The sequence below is a fragment of the Odocoileus virginianus genome, chromosome 14, assembly GCF_023699985.2.
Source record: "Odocoileus virginianus isolate 20LAN1187 ecotype Illinois chromosome 14, Ovbor_1.2, whole genome shotgun sequence".
Classification (NCBI taxonomy): Eukaryota; Metazoa; Chordata; class Mammalia; order Artiodactyla; family Cervidae; genus Odocoileus; species Odocoileus virginianus.
In genome coordinates, this window is record NC_069687.1 from 2475906 (window position 1) to 2495789 (window position 19884).

The 19884-nt window shown below is 59.3% G+C and overlaps 1 protein-coding gene across 2 annotated transcripts; it reads left to right on the forward strand.

Annotated features, from left to right (window-relative positions):
- Positions 1–1091: 1091 nt before the first annotated feature.
- IRX1 (iroquois homeobox 1) lies at positions 1092–12595 on the forward strand. 2 transcript variants are annotated; one of them, XM_070476446.1, is made up of 4 exons: positions 1092–1386; positions 4224–5244; positions 5728–5800; positions 11967–12595. In XM_070476446.1, the coding sequence occupies exons 1-4, from the start codon at positions 1108–1110 to the stop codon at positions 12079–12081; spliced, it is 1488 nt and encodes a 495-aa protein (XP_070332547.1). In that variant the 5' UTR covers positions 1092–1107; the 3' UTR covers positions 12082–12595. The 2 variants fall into 2 exon arrangements, with proteins under 2 accessions (XP_070332547.1, XP_070332548.1); XM_070476447.1 differs by lacking the exon at positions 11967–12595 and adding an exon at positions 6083–6519.
- The last annotated feature ends 7289 nt before the right edge of the window (positions 12596–19884 follow it).

Consider the following 19884-nt stretch of genomic DNA (forward strand, 5'->3'; position numbering starts at 1 on the left):
CGCCGCCTCGGGCCGGCGCGCTGCGCACAAGCTGACTTCCAGCGTCTGCTCGCCTAGTGGACAAACGAGGGGTGTCCAGGCCACGCTGGCCCCTCCTGTCGCCATGGCGGGGGCGGCGTGTGTCTCTCCCGCCGCGGTGGCGCTTTCTCCGCAAAGAAAAGGTACCTTCCCTCCTCCCCCAAAGAACAGGCCATTAGCTTCCTCCAACCTTCCCAGCCGGTGGCCTTTCTTAAAGTTCACACGGCTGGAAAAGCTCGCGGTGCTCGGCGGCTGCCCGCCTTTCCGAGTGCAGCGAGCCAGCCCCTGCCGGAGGGATGCCCCGTTAATCCCTGGTGGGGGGGCCAGGGGGACACCCTGCCTGCCTCGGGGTGCCACGCCGCGCTGGTTTAAGGGCACTTCTGCCAAGCGGTCCCGGGGGGACGGCCGAGGAGGAGCCCGGAGCTCGGAGGAGAGGGCGCTCCGCGCCGGCTGGCACCGCGCCTCCGCCCGCCCCTTCCCTGCCTCCCCAACGGTGGGAAAGCAGGCGCCGAGGTAGTGTTTTGTGAGCAAGCAAGACGCGCCCGGGCTGCGAAACGGCAGACCCCGGTGTCCGCCAGTTGTAAACCCGCGTCGACAGGTTGTCAGACGGCCGGGCGGGCCGGCCGGGACGCGGCCTACGAGCCGCACCGGCCGCCCGGGCGCTCGGCGGGCGGAGGTGGCCCGGCCGGCTCGGGGCACCACGTGCTCGGCGGGAGGGGCGGGAGCGGCCGGCGAGGGCGGGTGGCGGGTAGGGGGAGGGCGGGGAGCCGGGGGCGGGGCCAGAGCTCAAGGGGATGCCAATCAAAGCATCAACTTCAAATTGTGTCTGAAAGCCGCGCCGCCGAGCGGAGGGCGGCCGCCGCAGTCGGCGCGCGATCGCGGAGCCGGGCGCAGCCGGGAGCCGGGCGCCAGCGAGCACCGGGCCTAGGAGCAGCCACTGGCCCCCGCCTCCGGGCCGGCCCGAGCGCGCCCGGCCGGCGGCCCGCTGCCCACCGCCCCCCCCCCCCCCCCCGCCCCAGCCTCCCCCCAGCCCCGCGCCTGCCTCCCCCGCCCCTTTGATACTTGCTCGCCGCCGCCGACTCCGCGGACATGTCCTTTCCGCAGCTGGGCTACCCGCAGTACCTGAGCGCCGCGGGGCCCGGCGCCTACGGCGGCGAGCGCCCGGGGGTGCTGGCCGCGGCCGCCGCCGCCGCCGCGGCCGCCGCCTCGTCGGGACGGCCGGGGGCGGCGGAGTTGGGCGCGGGAGCGGGGGCGGCCGCGGTCACCTCTGTGCTGGGCATGTACGCGGCGGCCGGCCCCTACGCGGGCGCGCCCAACTACAGCGCCTTTCTGCCCTACGCCGCCGACCTCAGCCTCTTCACGCAGATGGTGAGTGCGCCCGGCCCGCTCTCACGCGCTGCCCTCCGGCGGCGGGATCCGGGCGCTCGGGCCAAGGGCGCGGGGGCCCCAGTCCGGCGGGGCGGAGGCGGCGGGGAGCGCGGAGAGGCCAGCCCGGTAACGGCCCGGCCCGTGGGCCTTGGGAAGCGGGGAGATGGGAGGCCTGGACCGCGCGGGGGTTCCGGGTGGGAGTCGGGAGGCCCACCGAGGAGGCCCGGAGCCAGCGGCCCGCGCCGAAGGTCGGGACAAACTCGTACTCGACGCCCCCGATTCGGTGGCGGCGGTGGGGCAGGCAGGCGGGCGGGGTTCAGGCGGGGCGGCTTGGCCCCATTTACCCGGCCGCCCCTTCCCGGGCCGCGGACCGCGCTGCGCGACCTTTTCAGCTTTTGGGCTGGGCCGGGAGACTCGATTTTCTCCCTCTTGGGCAGAACTCGTGCGGTTGTAACCCGTGCACCCGAGGGAACCTTTTAAAGCGAAATAGAGGCGGTCCGAGTAAGGCTAACAATGGAGATCGGCGGGCAGTGGGGTCTCCAAGGCCTGAGTGCACATTTGAAATTTAAAAAAAAAAAGGCGAAATAATTGTTGGCGTCTGAAACGGTGTTTGCTTTGACTTCCGTAAGTTGTCAAAGTTTTCATTTCATTTGCACCGAAAAGAAAAGCAGTTTTCTTCTTGCGTTATGTAATGGAGGATTAAAAAGAGCTGTGTCCCTGGGCTTAAAATAAATGCTGTCCTTTTAGCCTCCTGTCCCAGTGGGTGTCAGATGTGGGGGGTGGGGTGGGGAGTGTGCTGCAGATTGAATGCTCCGCAGGGCCGTTGGTCTAAGGGATCCATTTCTCTAAGGTCTGCCTGCGAAGTCTAGTTTCAACTTCGGACTGCTGAGGGCTGCACGCCGAGCGCTGGGGTCGGGGAGGCAGCCCCCTCCTGCGCTGCTGCCTGCGGGGTCAGGCAATTTGCAGGCACCCCCTCCCCCCCGCAGGTCTCCCCACTCCGCGAAGAAGAGACAGAAAATAAACACCCGGCAAACTGTACAGGAGCAAGGCGGCCGGCGTGTTTTGCTGGAACTTTTCTTGTAGTTTTGAAAAGAAAGCCTATTTCTCTGAAAGCGACCCCAGCTGCCGTTTAGTTCGGTTGCTCTGGAAAAAGATAAGCTCCCATTTTGTTCTGGCGGCGGGGATGCCGGGGAAGCGATGAGAGATTTACAAGGTATCCTTTCAAAGAGAATTCCCAGCAGAGAGGAGGCCGAAATGTCTTCCTTACAGTTACAACCAAAATAATTAGAAACGTGCAAAGGACGTTTTGCAAAGATTAGGCAGAAAACGAAATCTGGGCAGAGAACTGTCGTCTGTGTGCCTTTGACCACCGAACTAAATAGTCCAAGAAATCTGCTTTTTGCAACTTTCTCAGAGTCGGAGGTCCCCCTCTGCTAACACAACTCGACAGTTTTTACATGGAGGATATATATGTGTGTGTATATATATATATATTTTTTTTTTTTAACAGAAAATTTGAATAGAGTTATGTGCCATTTGGGAAACCTGCCTGTGTTTGTGCATGAGGGTGGGGGCCCTGCAGTGAGGACCCTCTACCATTGTATTGTGGTTGGAAACAGATGCTTATTTTTTTTTTAACGGCAAATTATATCGAAATCCACCCCCCTCCACCCACAAAGGTATGTGTGAGTGTGTGCGTGTGTTTCCTCCTGGACTCCTGTTCCTTCTTGGAAAGAAAGCCTAAATCCACAAACTCAAATTCTAGGCCTAGGTTTTCCAAGCCCTTACGGTTGGGGATTTGGAAGTCAAAAGATAAAATTGTGAGTGAATGTCTGTCTGGGCAATTTATGGTAATAATGAGGCCTAATGAGGTTGTTAGAAAGATAAAATGTTATTTACCAAAAAACCTGATGGGATAATTTGACTTGCTGTGTTTTACTACCGATGATAAAAAGAATATTGATTGCAAATAAATCACCGCCTCTAAATGCCTGCAAACAGTTTGTGCTTGCTAGCTCCTGATCAAAGTCAAACTTGAGAGATACAGTCCCTGAGAAGGGGCCGCGGAAGCGGTTCTGCTTCGCGCAGCCGGCGCTCGAGGCCTCGCGTTAATGTTTTACCGGTTAAGCCCTGTTTTTGTATTTTAAAAAAACAAACGGTGTTTTTGTTATTGTTGTCGACCACGGCCAGGATTAAAATTTTAAATTGCTTGTCACCCACTGTGGACCTTTAAGTGCGGGTGAGCCATTCTATGCAGATTTAACTTGGGAGCTAAAAGGAGCGTGCTTTCATTTTAAATTGCTGGCGGATTTGGATTCTCAGAAAACCCGGGACGGTTTATTTTGTTTGACCCCCTCAGGGTCGAAGTGGGGGGGGGGGGGGCTGGGCTCTCCGTCCTCCGAGTTTGGAGAAACTGTTTTATCAGCCCAGTTAAAAGGTTTTCCCCTCGAGCGAGTGTGAGATAAACTTGGAAACCCGGGCTTCTGGAGAGGTTATGGGAGGTGGGGGTGGGTGCAGCGAGGGCGGTCTAGGGAAATTCTAGGGTCCCCGGCGCCCGCTGTGGTCCTCGGGGGGCACATTTCGAGGATTCTGGAACTTTCCTTGAATGACCAAAAATAAAAAAAAGAAGTCTCGGTGATTGGTGGAAGCGCCGCTTCTGGGGGCGGCTTGTGGTCCGACCCCCTCTTCCAACCCGAGTGGTGCATTAGGGTCAGCTTCCTGCTCCAGAGCAGGCTGCACTGTCTGCCCCCGGCTCGCCCAGTTTCGGGGGCTCACCTCTGTCTCTCTCTCTCTCTCCCCGCTTTCCCCCTCCTCCCTCGCTGGGCCTGTGGCTGCAGGGTTCACAGTATGAGCTCAAGGACAACCCCGGGGTGCACCCCGCCACCTTCGCGGCCCACACGGCGCCCGCCTACTACCCCTATGGGCAGTTCCAGTACGGAGACCCCGGGCGGCCCAAGAACGCCACGCGGGAGAGCACCAGCACGCTCAAGGCCTGGCTCAACGAGCACCGGAAGAACCCCTACCCCACCAAGGGCGAGAAGATCATGCTGGCCATCATCACCAAGATGACCCTCACGCAGGTCTCCACCTGGTTCGCCAACGCGCGCCGGCGCCTCAAGAAGGAGAACAAGGTGACGTGGGGCGCGCGCAGCAAGGACCAGGAAGACGGCGCTCTCTTCGGAAGCGACACGGAGGGGGACCCGGAGAAGGCCGAGGATGACGAAGAGATCGACCTGGAGAGCATCGACATCGACGAGCACGAGGGCGACCAGAGCAACGAGGACGAGGAGGACAAAGCCGAGGCGCCGCGCGCGCCCGACGCGCCCGCGGCCCTCGCGCGGGACCAGGGCTCGCCGCTGGCGGCCGCCGACGCGCTCAAGCCCCCAGACTCGCCCCTGAGCCTGGCCAAGGAGCCCCCGGAGCCCGGCAGCACGCGCCTGCAGAGCCCCGGCGCTGCGGCGGCCGGCGGCCTGCAGGGCGCGCCGAACAGCAAGCCCAAGATCTGGTCGCTGGCCGAGACGGCCACCAGCCCCGACGGTGCGCCCAAGGCCTCGCCGCCGCCGCCTTCCGGCCACCCGGGCGGCGCACACGGGCCCCCGGCGGGCGCGCCGCTGCAGCACCCCGCCTTCCTGCCCAGCCACGGACTCTACACCTGCCACATCGGCAAGTTCTCCAACTGGACCAACGGCGCGTTCCTCGCGCAGGGCTCGCTGCTCAACGTGCGCTCCTTCCTGGGCGTGGGCGCGCCGCACGGCCCGCACCTGTCCGCGCCGCCCGCGCCGCAGCCACCAGTCCCCGTGGCCGCGGGGGTGCTCCACGGCGACAAGGCCTCCGCCCGCAGCAGTCCCTCGCTCCCAGGTATGGCACCTGGGGGCGGAGGGCAGCACTGGCTCAGGGGTGGGGTGGCAGAGGGGATCTGTGGCCGGGTGAGGGGGTTAGAGGGGAGTACTCGCCCCGGAGGGAGGATGGCATGGAGAGGATCAGTGGCCTGGTGGTGTGGGGGTGGAGGGGAGCACTAGCCCCTGGCCCCGGGAGGATGGCGTGGAGATCACTGGCCAGGAGGGGGTTTGGCTGGGGGCACTGACTGCCCAGGAGGGTGAGACCGGGTGGCCACCGGGCTGGGGTTGAGCCATGATTCCTGCCTGAAGTAGAGGAGCGAGGCTGAGGCCCTGGGCTCCTGGAGAGAGCCGTGCTCCCCCGCTGGCCTGCCCTGGGGGGTCGGGGGTGTTTCTGGAGGCACTTTCCAGGGGCGGGGGCGGGGGTGGGGGGGGGCCCAGCGCTCCTCCGCGGTGCCCCTACCCCGTCAGGGTCCTAAGCTCGATGTCTCCCGATTCCTCCCAGAGAGAGACCTCCTCCCCAGACCGGACTCGCCCGCGCAGCAGCTGAAGTCGCCCTTCCAGCCGGTGCGCGACAAGTGAGTGCCTGTTGGCCTTTACAGCCGGGCGGGGGGCGAGGGTTGGGGGCGGGGTCGGGGTCTCGCAGCCCCGCGTAGACCGCGCGCGCTGGTCAGGAGCCCTGCGGCGCCCCGGCCAGCTGGCGGAGTCCACCTGGGTTTCTCCCGAGCCGGGAGCCGCGCCGGGCCGCGACCCCGCACCGCCTCCCCGGGCGCTCGGTGGGCAGAGTCCCCCTGCCGGGTCCCAGCTTCCGTCCACTGACAGCGCTGTGTTCTTGTCTCGCTGTTTCCCGCTCCCCGCAGCTCGCTGGCCACGCAGGAAGGGACGCCGCGGATTCTAGCAGCGCTCCCGTCGGCCTGATCCAGGGTCGTCTCTGACTTTCTCCGGGGGGGAGGGGGGAGATCTTCGGGAGGGAGGGGATGAGGGAGGAATTAAGACAAATATTTGAGACTGGTGCAAAGGACAGATCTGGCCACGAAGTCGAGGACTCTCCCATCCATCGCTTTCTGCAGAAAGGGGCTCATCCGACCCGAGCTCCGCATCCAGGCAGCCCGGCCTGTGCTGGGGGTGGCTGTCACCGTTCTCCGGGTGACTATCGGTTCGGTATATGTCCCCGCCACGTGCTTGTGTCTTTTTTTTCCCCCCTTCCTGTATATAGAGTGATTTCAGATTGTAAATAGCGCGTCAGCAAACTTGTCTAAATCATATATTTTTGTCTAATAAACTAAACGAAATGATGGCCCCTGCTCCTGCTGCTGTGTGTGGCTGGGCGTCGCCGCGGGCGTCCTCAACCCGGGAATCCAAAATCCTGGCGGGGGCTTTTACTGCCCCTGGCTGGGGAAAGGGGCTCCTGGGGAGTTTCCGCCCCCAAGGCCGTGTTGCTCAGCCTTTCCGCTATTGTTGAATTTGTGAATGTTGTCACCAGGGCAGTTTCTAGTTGGCAGTTCAGTTCCTTGCAACTCACAGATTTATCTGGGCAGGCCTTTCTCAGGACATAAATGAGTTCGATTTTAGGCAGTTTACAAAACGATTTTTTTTAAGTGGGAAACGATGGGGCGGGGGAATGAAAAGAATTTTCAATCCTGTCCCCAAAGGAGAACTTCGTATTTGAAATCAATTTATAACCAGTTGTCTGAGCGGTGCACTGTGGCGTCGGGGCATTTCGTGGGTAGAACGAGTACATAATGGAGTATGAAATTTTGCTTTCAGTGTATTTTTTAGTTATTTGGCTAAATCACACTTGGAGAAATTGGAAGTTTTTTTTTTTTTTTTTAAACAGTGCTGGCAGGCCAGGGACGCAGCTAGGTAGTTCTCTGGGCTTGAGCCGGGGGTGACTGCTATAATGGGGGTGGGGGGCAGTGACAAAGAGGGGAGCGGGCTTTGGTCTCCCAGGGACGTCCCTTTAAACTCAGGCGCCCTGCCCTGGGCACACCCAGGGAGCCCAGGAGCCAATATCGCCCAGATGGCCGCCGAGCTCCGGAGGCAGCCGCAGCCGCAGTGATGGTAGGAGACAAAGCGGGTGGAGCTTGGATGCGCGGGTGAGAGCCGGCCGGGCGCCTGGGGGGACCGCAGCCCTCAGGACTGGGGCGCTAGGAGCAGGGCGTGCAGCCTGCGCTTCCAGAAGGTGCAGGACACTCGGCTTTGAATTCGTTAGCACTGAGAAAGCAAACGTTTATAAAACCGCCCGCGAGTATGGAGGGAGGCCGCGGGGTTAGCTGGCCCTATGGGGCTGAGTCCGAGGTGCCCGGCTGAACGTTCCTGACCCCCAGCCCAGCCCCCAAATTCGCCCTCCGGGACCCGCTGTCACCGGCTGCTTTCCACGGCGAGGACCGCGGCTGCGGGACAGAACAGGCAGGGTGCCACTCCTGTGCAGCGGTGGAGGGGGCGCTGGCGCCGCAAACGAACGGGGCGGGGTGGGGGCTCAAAGCCCTGGCCCTCCGCCCCGGGCCCAGCGCCTGCGTCCTTCTCCAGCGCCCCACCGCCACCCCGCCCCCAGCTGTCTAAAGGAAGAGGCTCCTGCCGCGCCCCTAGGCTGAAGGAAGCGCGAAGGGGCGAGCACACGTGCGGGGGATGGGCGGGGGAGGGGGCCTGGGTGGGGAGTGGGGGGCTGCCGGGAGCCGGGCCGGAGCCCAGGGGCCGCCGAGGTGGAGCCGTGTCCGGTCCCAACCGACGTGCTCGCGGCGCCCTCTATGGGCTGTGAGCGGGATGGGGGTCGATGGAGGTGTCCATCCTGGGGGTACTTGGCTTTGCGGCTCTGCCGTGGGCGCCAGGCTCGGATGATGATGGAGGCTTTCTCTGTGTTCTAGAGTGCCACTGGTTGTTTGAAATTGGTGGGGGTGGTGCAGGGCTGGGCTTGCCGGGTAGGCTGCTGGCAGGGAGTTGGGGGGTGGGCGGGCTGGTGAGCCAGGAATCCCCTCGGGCTTTTGCCAATCCGCAGAGTTCTGACCTGTCCTCCTTGCTAGGACTTAAGGGGTCAGCGGGGCCCTCTGCTTTCAGTCTAGAGCCTTCCGACAGAGCCTTGGGCCCGCGCCTTGACCTCTGGGAACGAGGGTAGTCAATCCTGTCTGGGGCGGGGGCGCACCTACGGACCTTAGAGGAGGCACGCTCTGCCCCTCCGATGAGGATTGCAGCTCCCAGCCCGCAGACAGCTGGCTCTCCAGCTGGGCAAGGCCTCTGGGAGGCTGCAGGTGGGACTCGGGTGGGCCCTGGAACCCTCTGCTCCTGGCCCAGCTCCACCCTTCTCACCCCTACCCGTCCCCCCCCCCCCCCCCCAATCAAAGAGGCTGGTCCATGCCTGCGTCTCTGCTTTCAACCCGTGTCCATTCTTTATTTCTCTCCAATACACTTCAGACCGATTGGCCACACTGTGCTCACCAGGGGGTTCTGAGGCGTCAGAACCCCATGGCCCAGAAGTCATGAAGGGTCTGTGCTCCCCTCCTGGGGACCAAAGCTCCCAGCAAAGAAATCAGATCGCCAGCCTCAGAGTTATTTTTTTTCCTCCGGTGAAGAGCTAGACATGAATTTTTAATCGCGCGTTGAAAGGCATTTTAGTCCTTTGTGTGCTATTTGTTTACATCTCTCCAGCGCCTGCAGCCACCTAAGAATGCACGCTGAGGGTGTGCTGTGCCCACAGGGAGGCCCTGAAATACCTGGGACTGGACCGAGAAACCCCCTTCCCTTTAAAGCCAAAGCGGAAGTGTTTCTGGAACTTTCTGTGTGTGCAGAGGCGCTCGCTCCTGCCTTTCCCCCACTACTGCTCAGGACAGTTTCACAGGCTGACAGTCGTCTTATCAGGAGAAGACCAAGCCTGAACATGTAAGGGTGATGGACTCCCTCCTCCGCAGACACCGGGGTCCCCATAGAAAGGACCTCCCCCCAAGTCCAAACAGTGCATTTCTGTCTTTCTTGGGTCTTATTTGAGGGAAGAGAAGAAAGAACAAATCTGGTTCCGAGACCTCTCTCTGCTCCAGAGCCGCAGAGATGTTGGGAGATGGTCCCAGGCGTGATTTTTCTAGATCAGCCCCCTCTCCCCATTCCTAGTTTGAAGACTCGGGGAGTAGGGAGCGAGCCGTGTCTGAACCGCTGACCTGCTGGTCTCTGAGATCGTTCCCCCAACCCTCCCTTCCCTCCCTCCCCCAATCAATTATATTCACCACCAGCACATTTATCTAGCCTGAGATATGGAGAATTCATATTCATATCTTGGTTTTAGTGGCCTGACACTGATTAATGTAATACTCTCTGTGACTCCAAGAGGCCGCCACCCGGTGAATCATGCCCTATAAAGTTTCAGTTGTCCTTGTCGAGGGACTCGGCCAGGATGCTCGGAAGCCGGGGAAGGAGGAGGGAGGGGGAGACAGGTCAGGGTGGGTGCTGGTCGTCTCCCCGGATGCCAGGGGCCTTGGGAGGCCTGAAGGCCCCTCCTGAGCCCAGCCCTCTTTCTGGTCCTCCTGGCCCTGGGGCTCCCTTCCTTTCCCGGGGCCAGCAGGCCCGAGGTTGCCCGGTGGCTGAGGCAGGGTCAGGCTGGGGCTGCTGGATGTGCTGGTGAAAGCGATGGGGCTACCTGTGCACCAGTGGGAGCAGGGTTTTGCCCCTGGGGCATCCAAGCTGGAGGTGGGGAAGGGTGCGAAGGAAGCCAAGGCCAGGGGGGGTTCCTGGGGGGCAGCTTGGCACAGGGTTGGGGTGCACAGACGGCAGGGGCCTGGAAGGCCTGACTGGCCTCCGGCGCTCTCTGCTCAGGGCCTGGACCGCTGGGGCCCCAGTGCGGGGATGCGGGTCAGCCAGGTCCTCAGGCCTCCTGGGACCCCCGAGAGCCAGACAGAGGAGGCTCTGGTACCGGCCACTGAGCACGCGGCCTGCGCCTTGTGGCCCATGAGGTGCCAGGCCCCGGGGAGCCTCCTGCCTCACCTCTCCACCGCCCCCCTCCCCCCAGGATGTGGCTCCAGGTTTGGGTGGGGGGGGCGGTTGGTGAGTCCAGGGTTGGGTGGCCAGGGGGCAGAGGTGGGAGGTGGAGCGGGCTGAAGCCTGGGGTCGTGGCTGCAGCCCGCCACCTCGAGGGGTCCCGAGTGCACGTGGAAGGAACCGTGCTCCCTGGAAGGGCCTCCTGGGCAGGGCCGCCCACCCAGGGGCCGGGGGGTGACTGGTCTCTCCATGTGGAAAGCCACCTGCTCGAGGCTCTGCTGGGGCCAGGAGGCTGCATGTCCGCCCAGGGCCCTGCCCTAGTCTTAGCTCCCAGGTGCCCGGCCTTAGAAGGTCCTCCCCCGGGGACCACTGGCCCAGCTCCTGAAGCTGGACGTGTCCCCTCTCCCTCTCAGAACAGATGTCTGAACACGGGCCCTTCTGGGAGTCAGTGCAGGGGGTCAGAGGGCTTAACCTACCTGGCTGCACAGTGCTTTAGAGGGCCCCCAGAAGTATTTTACTTCCTTTTCAAATAAAAGCGTTTCTTTTTTTCGGTGGAGGAAAACATGTCAACAGATAGGATCCTTAGATTCATCTTTAAAATCCAGCAGCTTTCACACTGCTTTATTTATCACTGTGTTCCATAGAGGAGCGGGCCTAGAGCCCCTGTGAGTCACCCTGGGGCAGAGGTCCCGGAGGCCCCGGGAGTGGCCGAATATTCTGGAACTGCCTTCAGTGGGAGGTCTTAGGAAGAGAGGGGCCTGAGCCGGCAGGCAGGGGAGCCAGCGGCTTGCAGCCCAGGGAGGGAGCCTCCCCGCCCCCACCAGCACCCCCACCCCGCCCCCACCAGCACCCCCACCCTTCTCCTCGGGCGGGGCGCAAGGGCGGCCCTTTCTGCGGCTGCTGTTTGGTTTCTGAAGACGCCGCGGGTGTCTCTGATCCCCTAATCCATTTATCCAGCGTCCAGAGCACTGGCTCAATGCGGGGCCGGATGGGGGGCGGGGCACCCAGACACCCCCTCCCCCCCACGGTCCCCAGCGTCCCCAGGGTCCCCTGCGGCGGTGGGAATAACGCTGAGACGGTTTACGTTTTCTAAACCGAAGGGCTTTTATTCTTAATTCCTTCTACTTGAAGCTGCCCTTGCAGAAGGGATGATGCCTCCCGGGTTCCTCCACTCGGGGAGGGCTCAGGCCGGCCAGGGCTGGGGCGGGTGGGGCGGCTGCGAAGGGCGGGAGGCGAGCTGGTCACTTGGAGGCGGTCCTCCCTGCCTCTTCCTGTTTGCTTGTTTGTCACTGTTGTGCCCTGGCTTGTTACTGAATTTTAAACGTATGCTTAATTGCTGGGTCCTCCGATCGCTGTGGCAGTGTCTGAAAATATTAAATACATCTGTGAGACGGTGGGCACCAGAAATTAAAAAAGGTGCGGGCTGTGCTGAATGCTAAGAAGATCTCACAATGAAGTGATTAACATTTTTATGAATAAAATTAATCACGCATTAACTCTGCGGCACAGTACGTCTGAAAGCCAAATGTGGCCCCACCAGCCCCCTTTCTTACACCGGAGAACTTCTGAGGCCTCCTGGGCCCAGGGCAAACATCCAACCATTAGGAATCTCGGAATATTTATGAGAGGATGTGTCAATAACAGCTATCTGAATTTGAGGCAAGGGAAAGAGAAACTCCAAAAATACCACCACCGCCAACCAGCACATATAACAGATTATAAAAAAGCAACCAGATTAAAAAAAGCAACCGGCAATTTTTTTCTTTTTTTTTTTCTCTCCTTTAGCAAACCCTTGGTCAAAACCGGCCTTTTCCATGCTGGGCCATGCCTGTGGGCTTATGTGGACCTGGGTCCCAGAGTGCAGCAGGAGGTGATGGGGGCAGGCGGACTCGAGTCCTGAGACCGACCCCAGCAGTGATGGGTTCCCCTCCCTAGAGCCCTTGTCCAGGGGAGCAGGATACCCGGGAACACGGATGGAGCCCAGGGCGGACCTCTGCATTATTAAAATCTGCAGCCTTGCAAATAATCAAGCGCGATTGCGCGTGTGCCCGCTCCCCCATTCTCTTGTCTTGTCACTGTGGTTTTGAGATGATTCCAGCAGGCTGCACAAAGGGAAGCGAAGGCATCTGAAGTGTCGCTCTGCAGTCCTGGTGACCCAGCGGCCGTGCCAGCTTGCTGCTGCTCCCAGCTCACGTGTGGAGCGGAAGGTGGAAGCGAAGCCGCGCGTCTCCTCCCCTCTGCACAGCCCTTTTTCACCGCTGTGGCGAATCTCTCCCAGCTCTGTGAACCAATAAAACAACGGCCCCTGTTTGAGTTGATATATTAATATTTACTGAGGATTTGCCAGGTCGGGGCTAAGTGTCAGCAGATCGCTGGGGCCGTCCAGCGGGAATAATTAAACAAGTCTCACTGCACTTCATCCTCCTAACATCTTTATTAATCTTTTTCGTTTCCCCCTTTCCCCTCCTGAAAGAGTACGTTGAAATATTGCTTTTGCAACCTTGGAGAAAGATTCAGACTAAGTAATGGGGGAAAAGGCTGTGTGGGTGATGTGTTTACCTGGGCGGGTCTCCGGACCCTCCCCCAGCAGGTGTTTGAGTAGAGGGAGGTCCTGGTGGGTGACTTATGGCCCAGCCGTGGTGGTTTTCACCTGCCTGGTCCGACACATTTATCCTGAACAGTCCGCTAGAAATAATCCTACCGTTTCTGAGATGCGGGCCACACCCCGGCCAGGCCTCATGATGGTCCACTCTGCAGAGCAAGGGGCCGCCAGCGGCTGCTTCTGGGTGTCTGCCTTCCTCAGAGTGATTATAGGTTACACTTAGAACAAGTTGGACAATTGTCTTTAATAAGCTTCATAATTAGTGTCGGGGCGCCTCATTACAAGCCATCGCCTGTAGCAGTCCTGGGCCAAACAGTCCTTCTGCAATCTGATTTATTTTTTATCAGGCAGCAGGGGCTGTCTGGAGTTTTTGTTTGTATAAAGGGGGCCTGCACCAGGCCCCCAGTGTAAAAATAGCACCAGGAAATTAATTGCTTCTGTGTGGATTCACTGCAGATGTGTCCTGTTGATCAGGATGGTATATTTTTTTGACTTTGCTATCCCGGGGTGAGTAGTGGAAAAAAAAAAAAGAAACAAAATATGAAAACCAGCAATGCAAACATATTAGCATCAGTATAGATTCAGTGTGGTATATGTGAAAACATGGGGTTCCAGGGGAGGATGTTCAGAGAGAGGTCAAGTTTCTGGAAAGATTTTATTTTTCTTTTTTTTTTTTTCCCTTCCTGTTCTCTTTTACAGTTATTTATTGATTTATTTGTTTGTTTATAAATGGATATATGTATGCCTTCTAAGCAGAACCACCTCTGGGCAGACGCGTGGCTGGGATGTCTTATAATAGCAGAAGCCCTAACGGAGTGGCTGGTTCCCCCCTCTGAGACTGAAAGCAGGGCCCTGGTTGAGGACCGCGGTCTGACGCTCTCACAGCCCAGAGTGGGCTGCGTGTCCAGGCTCCAGCCCACAGGGGCCTCCGGCAGCTCTGGGTGGATCGGCCGTGTGTGTGCTCCATCTTCGCGTGTGTGTGCACTTCACGTGTGACCAAGCCGTGGGCACAGACCTTTCTCGTATGTCCCCAGTGCTGCTTCCCAAGCTCAGATGTAAGTTAATCCTCTTCCATCACACGGATTGATCCCTACATTCTGATGAGGTTGCAAACGACTCCCCCCACTTAGAACATTTGAAGGAGATTTTAAGACCACTTCGTGCCCAGGTAGGACTTGTCCCTGGTATCTTCTGTCCTTGGCACCGGACGTCGTTGCCGGCAGTCCTGCATGGATCTCCACGTGAGGGTGGATGTGTGGTTCCCATGCTTCGTCGCTCAGTCGCATCCGACTCTTTGTGATCCATGGACTGTAGCCCGCCAGGCTCCTCTGTCTGGGATTCTCCAGGCAAGAATGCTGGAGTGGGCTGCTGTGCCGTCCTCCAGGGGGTCTTCCTGACCCTGGGTTAAACCTGCATCTCCTAAGTCTCCTGCATTGGCAGGCGTGTTCTTTACCACAAACACTGCCTGGGAAGCCTGTGTAGTCCCCAGGTCCTCTGACTTTTCTAGAAGAGTTTGAGGAGCTTCATCCTCCTCTTCCTCCGTTTTGAGGCTGTGTGATGTCCAGTTTTCATGCTCAGCTTTGTGTTGGCATGGAGTATGTCAAATTGACCACAGCCGACTCGACTTATTTATGGAAAAAAAACAAGAGCAGAGGTGAAGGCAGATCGCATGATGTCTTGATAAAGGTCATAAAATGCTGAGGATTGGGAGGGAAGATAAATAGGTTTCCTCCACGGAAGAACGGATTGCTCTGACTCTGGGATCCTGTGGATGCTTCAGGTGTTTCTGCAGAAGCGTCACCTCTAGAATGTACCCAGCTGGGTTAGCAGGGTCCTGTCCCTGGAAGATCCTAGAAGTCCCTCTCGGGGTCCACATCTGACCCCAAGTGCTGAGGTCTCACTGACAGCTAACGCATACGGGCGGCAGGTGGGTGGGGGCTCCCCAACGGAGAGGCACTCCGGGGACCCTTTGCTGGTTGTGCATGAGGCTACGGGGGCGGGGCCTAGGGTGGCGTCACTTCCCAGCATCCAGATGAAGCCAGTGGGTGAACTCAGGGATCAGAGGCAGCGAGTGGGACCCGTGAGAGCCCAGGGTGGGGTGTATGTGAGAGAGACACAGACAGACAGGTTGAGAGAGGCTAACTCAGAGATGAAAACCCAGACCAACGTGTTTCCCCCCAGTTACCACCCCCTCCATCCTCTGTCCTGATACCTCCCACCCCCCTCCCCTTAGGAAAAAGTGGTCAGATGCATGTTTCCCAGCAGCTCCCACCCCAGTTCCTGTTTCAGCAGGGGGTGGGGGTGGCGGGGGAGCTGGTCTTCTGCATTTTAAGTCCGGGTCATTCTGAAAGCCAGGTGGAGCCATCACGCGGATCCCAAGCTGCACTGAATCCCTTCCCATTAAAGAATCAGCTGGAGCATCGCCCTCCTGCCTCAGTGACCCTGAGCTGGAAGGGTCTAAGCTCTGCAGGGGCACACAGACCCGTTTTCGGTGGGCAGAGGCGTCTGCGTTTTCCGGGGGCTGGGCGGGGGCATCGCACGGTGCGGGCTTTGCCTCTGGGCTGGCCCCGGGGTCCCACACGCCTCGCTGCAGCCGCACCGAGCTGCCCGGGGACAGCAGACCTTCCCTGACACCCTGCTGAGCCCATGGCCAGTGGGGACAGGCATCAACTCCCGGGAGTGAAAAAGGAAGTGGTGAAATGTTGCCCGTCCCCGGCAGGTCACGCCAGCAGCCTCTCCAGACGCGTCCTTCCAGGATCTCCCCCCACTTCCAAGGGTCGCGGCTTCTCCGTGCCCGACATCGACCCGTACATGTGCACGGCGTTTTCTCTTTCACCCTTCATGTGGTCGAGAATCAAAAAATAGACGACCGTTGCTCCAGTTGTAGCCGAATGGATACAGGGGTGAGGCTGTCTCTGGTGAACAGCCAGGCTGTGGGCGCCTGATGGGAAACTGTTGTCCCAGTCCCTCCAGCTCCAGGAGGGACGAACCACTGTGGGCAGGGCATCCGGGGAAAGCTGGGTGCTGCCCACAGCTGGCTTCCACCCTCAGGGCAGGGAGCCAAGCACAGCACCCGCTTCAGGGCGAGAGTCTTGAGTCCCAACGCCCACTTGCTCACATGCTTCCCCTCCCTTCTTCTGTGGGCTGTGTCATGTCCAGCCCTTCAGCCGCGTCCAGTTCTTTGCGACCATTTAGACTGGAGCCCACCAGGCTCCTCCGTCCATGGGATTTCCCAAGCAAGAATACTGGAGTGGGTTGCCTTTTCCTTTTCTGGGGGAGCTTCCCGACCCAGGGTTTGAGCCTGCATCTCTTCTGTCTCCTGCATTGTTTTCCCTCCCTTCTTACCCACACCTAAATATAAGGATAGGAAAGAATTTCTCAGCCAAATTTGAAACCAGCCTCGTTTTTAAGGACTGAAGTTGTTTTCTCCTGGGAAATACTGCTTCCCATTTCTAAGAAAGAAAAATTAAACCATAAGAAAGACCCCCAAACCTTCCCAGACATAGAATATCTGTTAAAAAACAAACAACATTTTGATAAGCTAAGTATAAACGGATCAGAAACATGTGGCTTTGGTTTTCCCTAAAAGGCTTACTTTGAACCCCAAATATTTTTAGAAATATTTTTAGAAAGTTTGAGGTGTCCAAATGCTGCGCATTTGGGAACACCCAGCCATCATTTTAAGGGGATGGACTCGATACACATGTTTCTGATCTGTTTGCAATGATCAGAGTCAACTGCTCATTTTGGAGAGCTTTTGATGTGCAGGCATCCCTCTGGGCTTTAAACACCCTCCTGCAGCGTCTCTTCCCTCTGACAGCAACTCCGTCTTCGCAGAGTTGCACAGCTCCTGCTCATCACACCGCAGGTATTGCCACACGTCTTCCACGTCTCGGGGAGGATCTGACCCGTAACGATGCCTTTCCCGTGTTAGGAACATGTGGTCTTGGAAGGAGGGGTGAGGAGACCTCAGGGCAGGTCGCTGTCACTGCCGACCTGTTGGGGTGACCGTCCCCTGCGGCTGAGCTACAGAAGATGCTCTCTGGACGTCCACTGATGGAAGAAACCTTGCTGATGTCACCTTCATTTTGATGCACCAGGAGCCAGTGAGCTGCGGCCCCGTGTGATGGTAAACGCGATTCGCGTCTTGGGTAGTTAACACCCACCTCCCCACCACACAGCCTCGGGGGGGTGGCTCCAGGGTGCCCTCCGGTCTGTGCGTGTGAGCCACGTGCACACGCGCACGCAAAGTGAGGGGACGTGGTGGATTTCAGATGAGAGCTCATGGATACACATACCGTCTTCTTGGCTTAAATTAGAATGATCACTAATTCCTGATGCTTGGAGTTCCCTGGCTCAGTGGTTAAGAATCTGCCTGCAATGCAGGAGACACAGGTTTGATCCCTGAGTTGGGACGATCCCCTGGAGAAGGGAAAGGCTACCCACTCCAGTATTCTGGCCTGGAGAATCCCATGGACAGGGGAGCCTGGCAGACTATGGTCGAGAGGGTCTGAAGAGTCAGACACGACTGAGGGACTAAATGGTTCCTGACACTTAGGGAATGACTGCTGACTGCGGGCAGTGTTTGTAATTTACATGTGAGTATTATTTTCTTAATTTTAGGGGTGGGGGCCTGGGGTCAGGAATCGCCCCAGCAGCCCAGGGTTCCCGTGACGCTGGACTGCCGGTACAGGACAGGACAGGAGAGGTTTCCAGGCTCCTTCCATGTGCCCTGCGTCCCCGGCCCTGCTGTCTCTGAGGTTTTCGGCAGTCAGAGCCCCGCGTTTGGGAATCCTCACGTGATGGGTGCTGCCACGTGGCAGAACTTCCCCGTTCCACCAGAGACCTCTGTCACCCCCAGATCCTTTGCTCACCCCTGGGGATGGAGCCCGTCCATACTGGAGCTGATGCATTTTAGAATCTGGTTGTCATTTTTCTGTCATCGGGAGGCGAGGCTATTTTTCTTAGTGTCTTTTTATGCCCAAATACGACAAGCTGGCATGTTATTTCCCACACTCTGTCTGTGGGAAGAGGACCTGGTTTTCCATGGATGCAGACATTCGTGTTCTGTGTAAACCAGGGTGCCTGTGGTTCTGAGTTCTCGGGGCGCAGCCCATCCTGCCGGTTACCCCGGCTGCCTGCCCCGAACACGAAGATCCTGTGCTCCTCCCCCTCCTCCTCCACCTCCCCCTCTCGCCTTCTCCCTCCTCCCCCTCCCTCCTCCTCCTCCCTCCTCCTCCTCCCTCCTCCCCCTCCCTCCTCCCTTCCCCCTCCTCCCTCTTCCCTCCCGTCTCCCTCCTCCCTGTCCCTCCTCGCTCCTGCCTTCTTCCTCCTCCCTCCCTCTCCTCCTCCATGTTCCCCTCTCCCTGTCTGTCTGCCCCCTCCTAAACTTCCCAGGTGTCTTAACACCAAGAAGAGAGTCCCTGAAAGGCCGTGGCCTGGTTCGGGGCATGGTGGGAGCAGAGGGGTGCAGAAAGCCTGGAGGTGCATGCCTGCGTTCCTGGGAGGGGCAGGCGACGGTGAGCCCACCCGGGAGAGGCTCACCCACCCGGTCATGACGGTGACGCAGTCTGCGAGGCAAGGGCTGCAGCCGCCTTTCCAGACGGGACGTGAATTTGAGGTGTTCACAGTTCCGTTACTAAACTGTGCATGCCGTGTGTGTGCACTTGTGCCACTGTGTGCACGCGTGTGTGAAGGGCTGGCGTGGGGAGGTGAACCCTGGCAGAGAGGGGTTGCCTGTCCCTTGACCCGGATTATCTGGGGTGGAGCTCTGTCTGCCTGGAGAGCGCTTCGCAGCCCCAGCTGGGTTTGGCTCATGTTCGTAAGACTCATAGGCTCCCTCGGGCACAAAGATCCTTCATTTGCAGGTAGAAAAGTTAGCCCCGCCAGGTTGAAGCGAACTTTCTAAGGACCCACAAGTCTGCCTGTGGATGGAGAAAAGGAAGACGTTCCCAGCGAGGGGACCGTGGTGGCCAGCGGGTGTTGAGGGACAAGAAGCGGGGTCTTGCAGGGACAGAGGAGGGGCACGCCGACCGGGGTGCAGGCGCCTCCCCCCCGCAGGGCCCGGCCAGCTCACCCCAGCTTCCAGGTCTCCCCAAGCAGACGGCCTCCTCCTCTGCCCTGAAACAGGGAGACCCTCATGGAGAATTTACCAGGACCTGTTGGAATTTGCCCGCTAGGAACGTTGACCCTGTTTCCCGCTGGATCCTGGACTTCTGAGCTAAGCCTGTCCCGAGTGCCCTGTTCCCTGCGAGTCAGCCTGTGCTGGCCTCTGGGGGCCCTGGACCGAGGCCGTCTCTGCAGAGGGCCCTTCCCACGGGGCCGCCCCTCCCTGTAAGCGGGGCGTCCTGGCCGTGAGGCGCCCCAGCACGTGGAGTAGCTCCTTGTGCTTAGGGGCTTAAGAACACCCCAGAGCTACCCACGGCCACTTTGCTTAGAACCAGGCACTCGGTTCTGGTGAAGGGGCTCGGGCTCACGCAGGGATCGGAATGTTCCAGCGGCCAGTTCCAAGGTACTGGAGGGCGAGCAGGAGGCAGGGCTCCCCGGGGAGGCTGAGCTGGGGAGGGGTGTGCGCAGTCAGCCAGTTAGAGAGCCCCTTCCCACGGACGTTGCCTCATCCGCGGGGTTTCTCTCTCAAAGGGTCCACGGCCGCGCCCGCCCCGTGGGCCCCCATCGCGTCTCCCTCCCTAGTACTTGGCTTTCTGGGCTGGGGGTGGGGGCAGGAGCAGGCGGGGGTGTCCCTGCGTTTTAAACACCATCACGGGACTCTGGGGACATGTTGGCTGGTCTCCTTCCGGGAGGGCCCAGTCCCCGCCGTGCCATTTTCAGCAGACGCGGCACATTCTATGGTAACTTTCCAAGTGCCTGCGGTGGTAGGCCTCTTTCTGCTGGTGGCGAGAATGCATTAAACGCAATTTGCTACTTGCCTTTAGCGTCTTAGTCCATCAAGAGAGCATTAATTGGTGGCGTGAGGGCTGTGTCCCCCGCCCCTAGGGCCTGGGAGGGGGGTCTTCGGGGAATTTTCGGAGATACAGCATTCCTGTGGCTTTCGGATTGCTCCCTCTGTGTAACCGATGAGATGCTTTAAGAACAAGAACAACT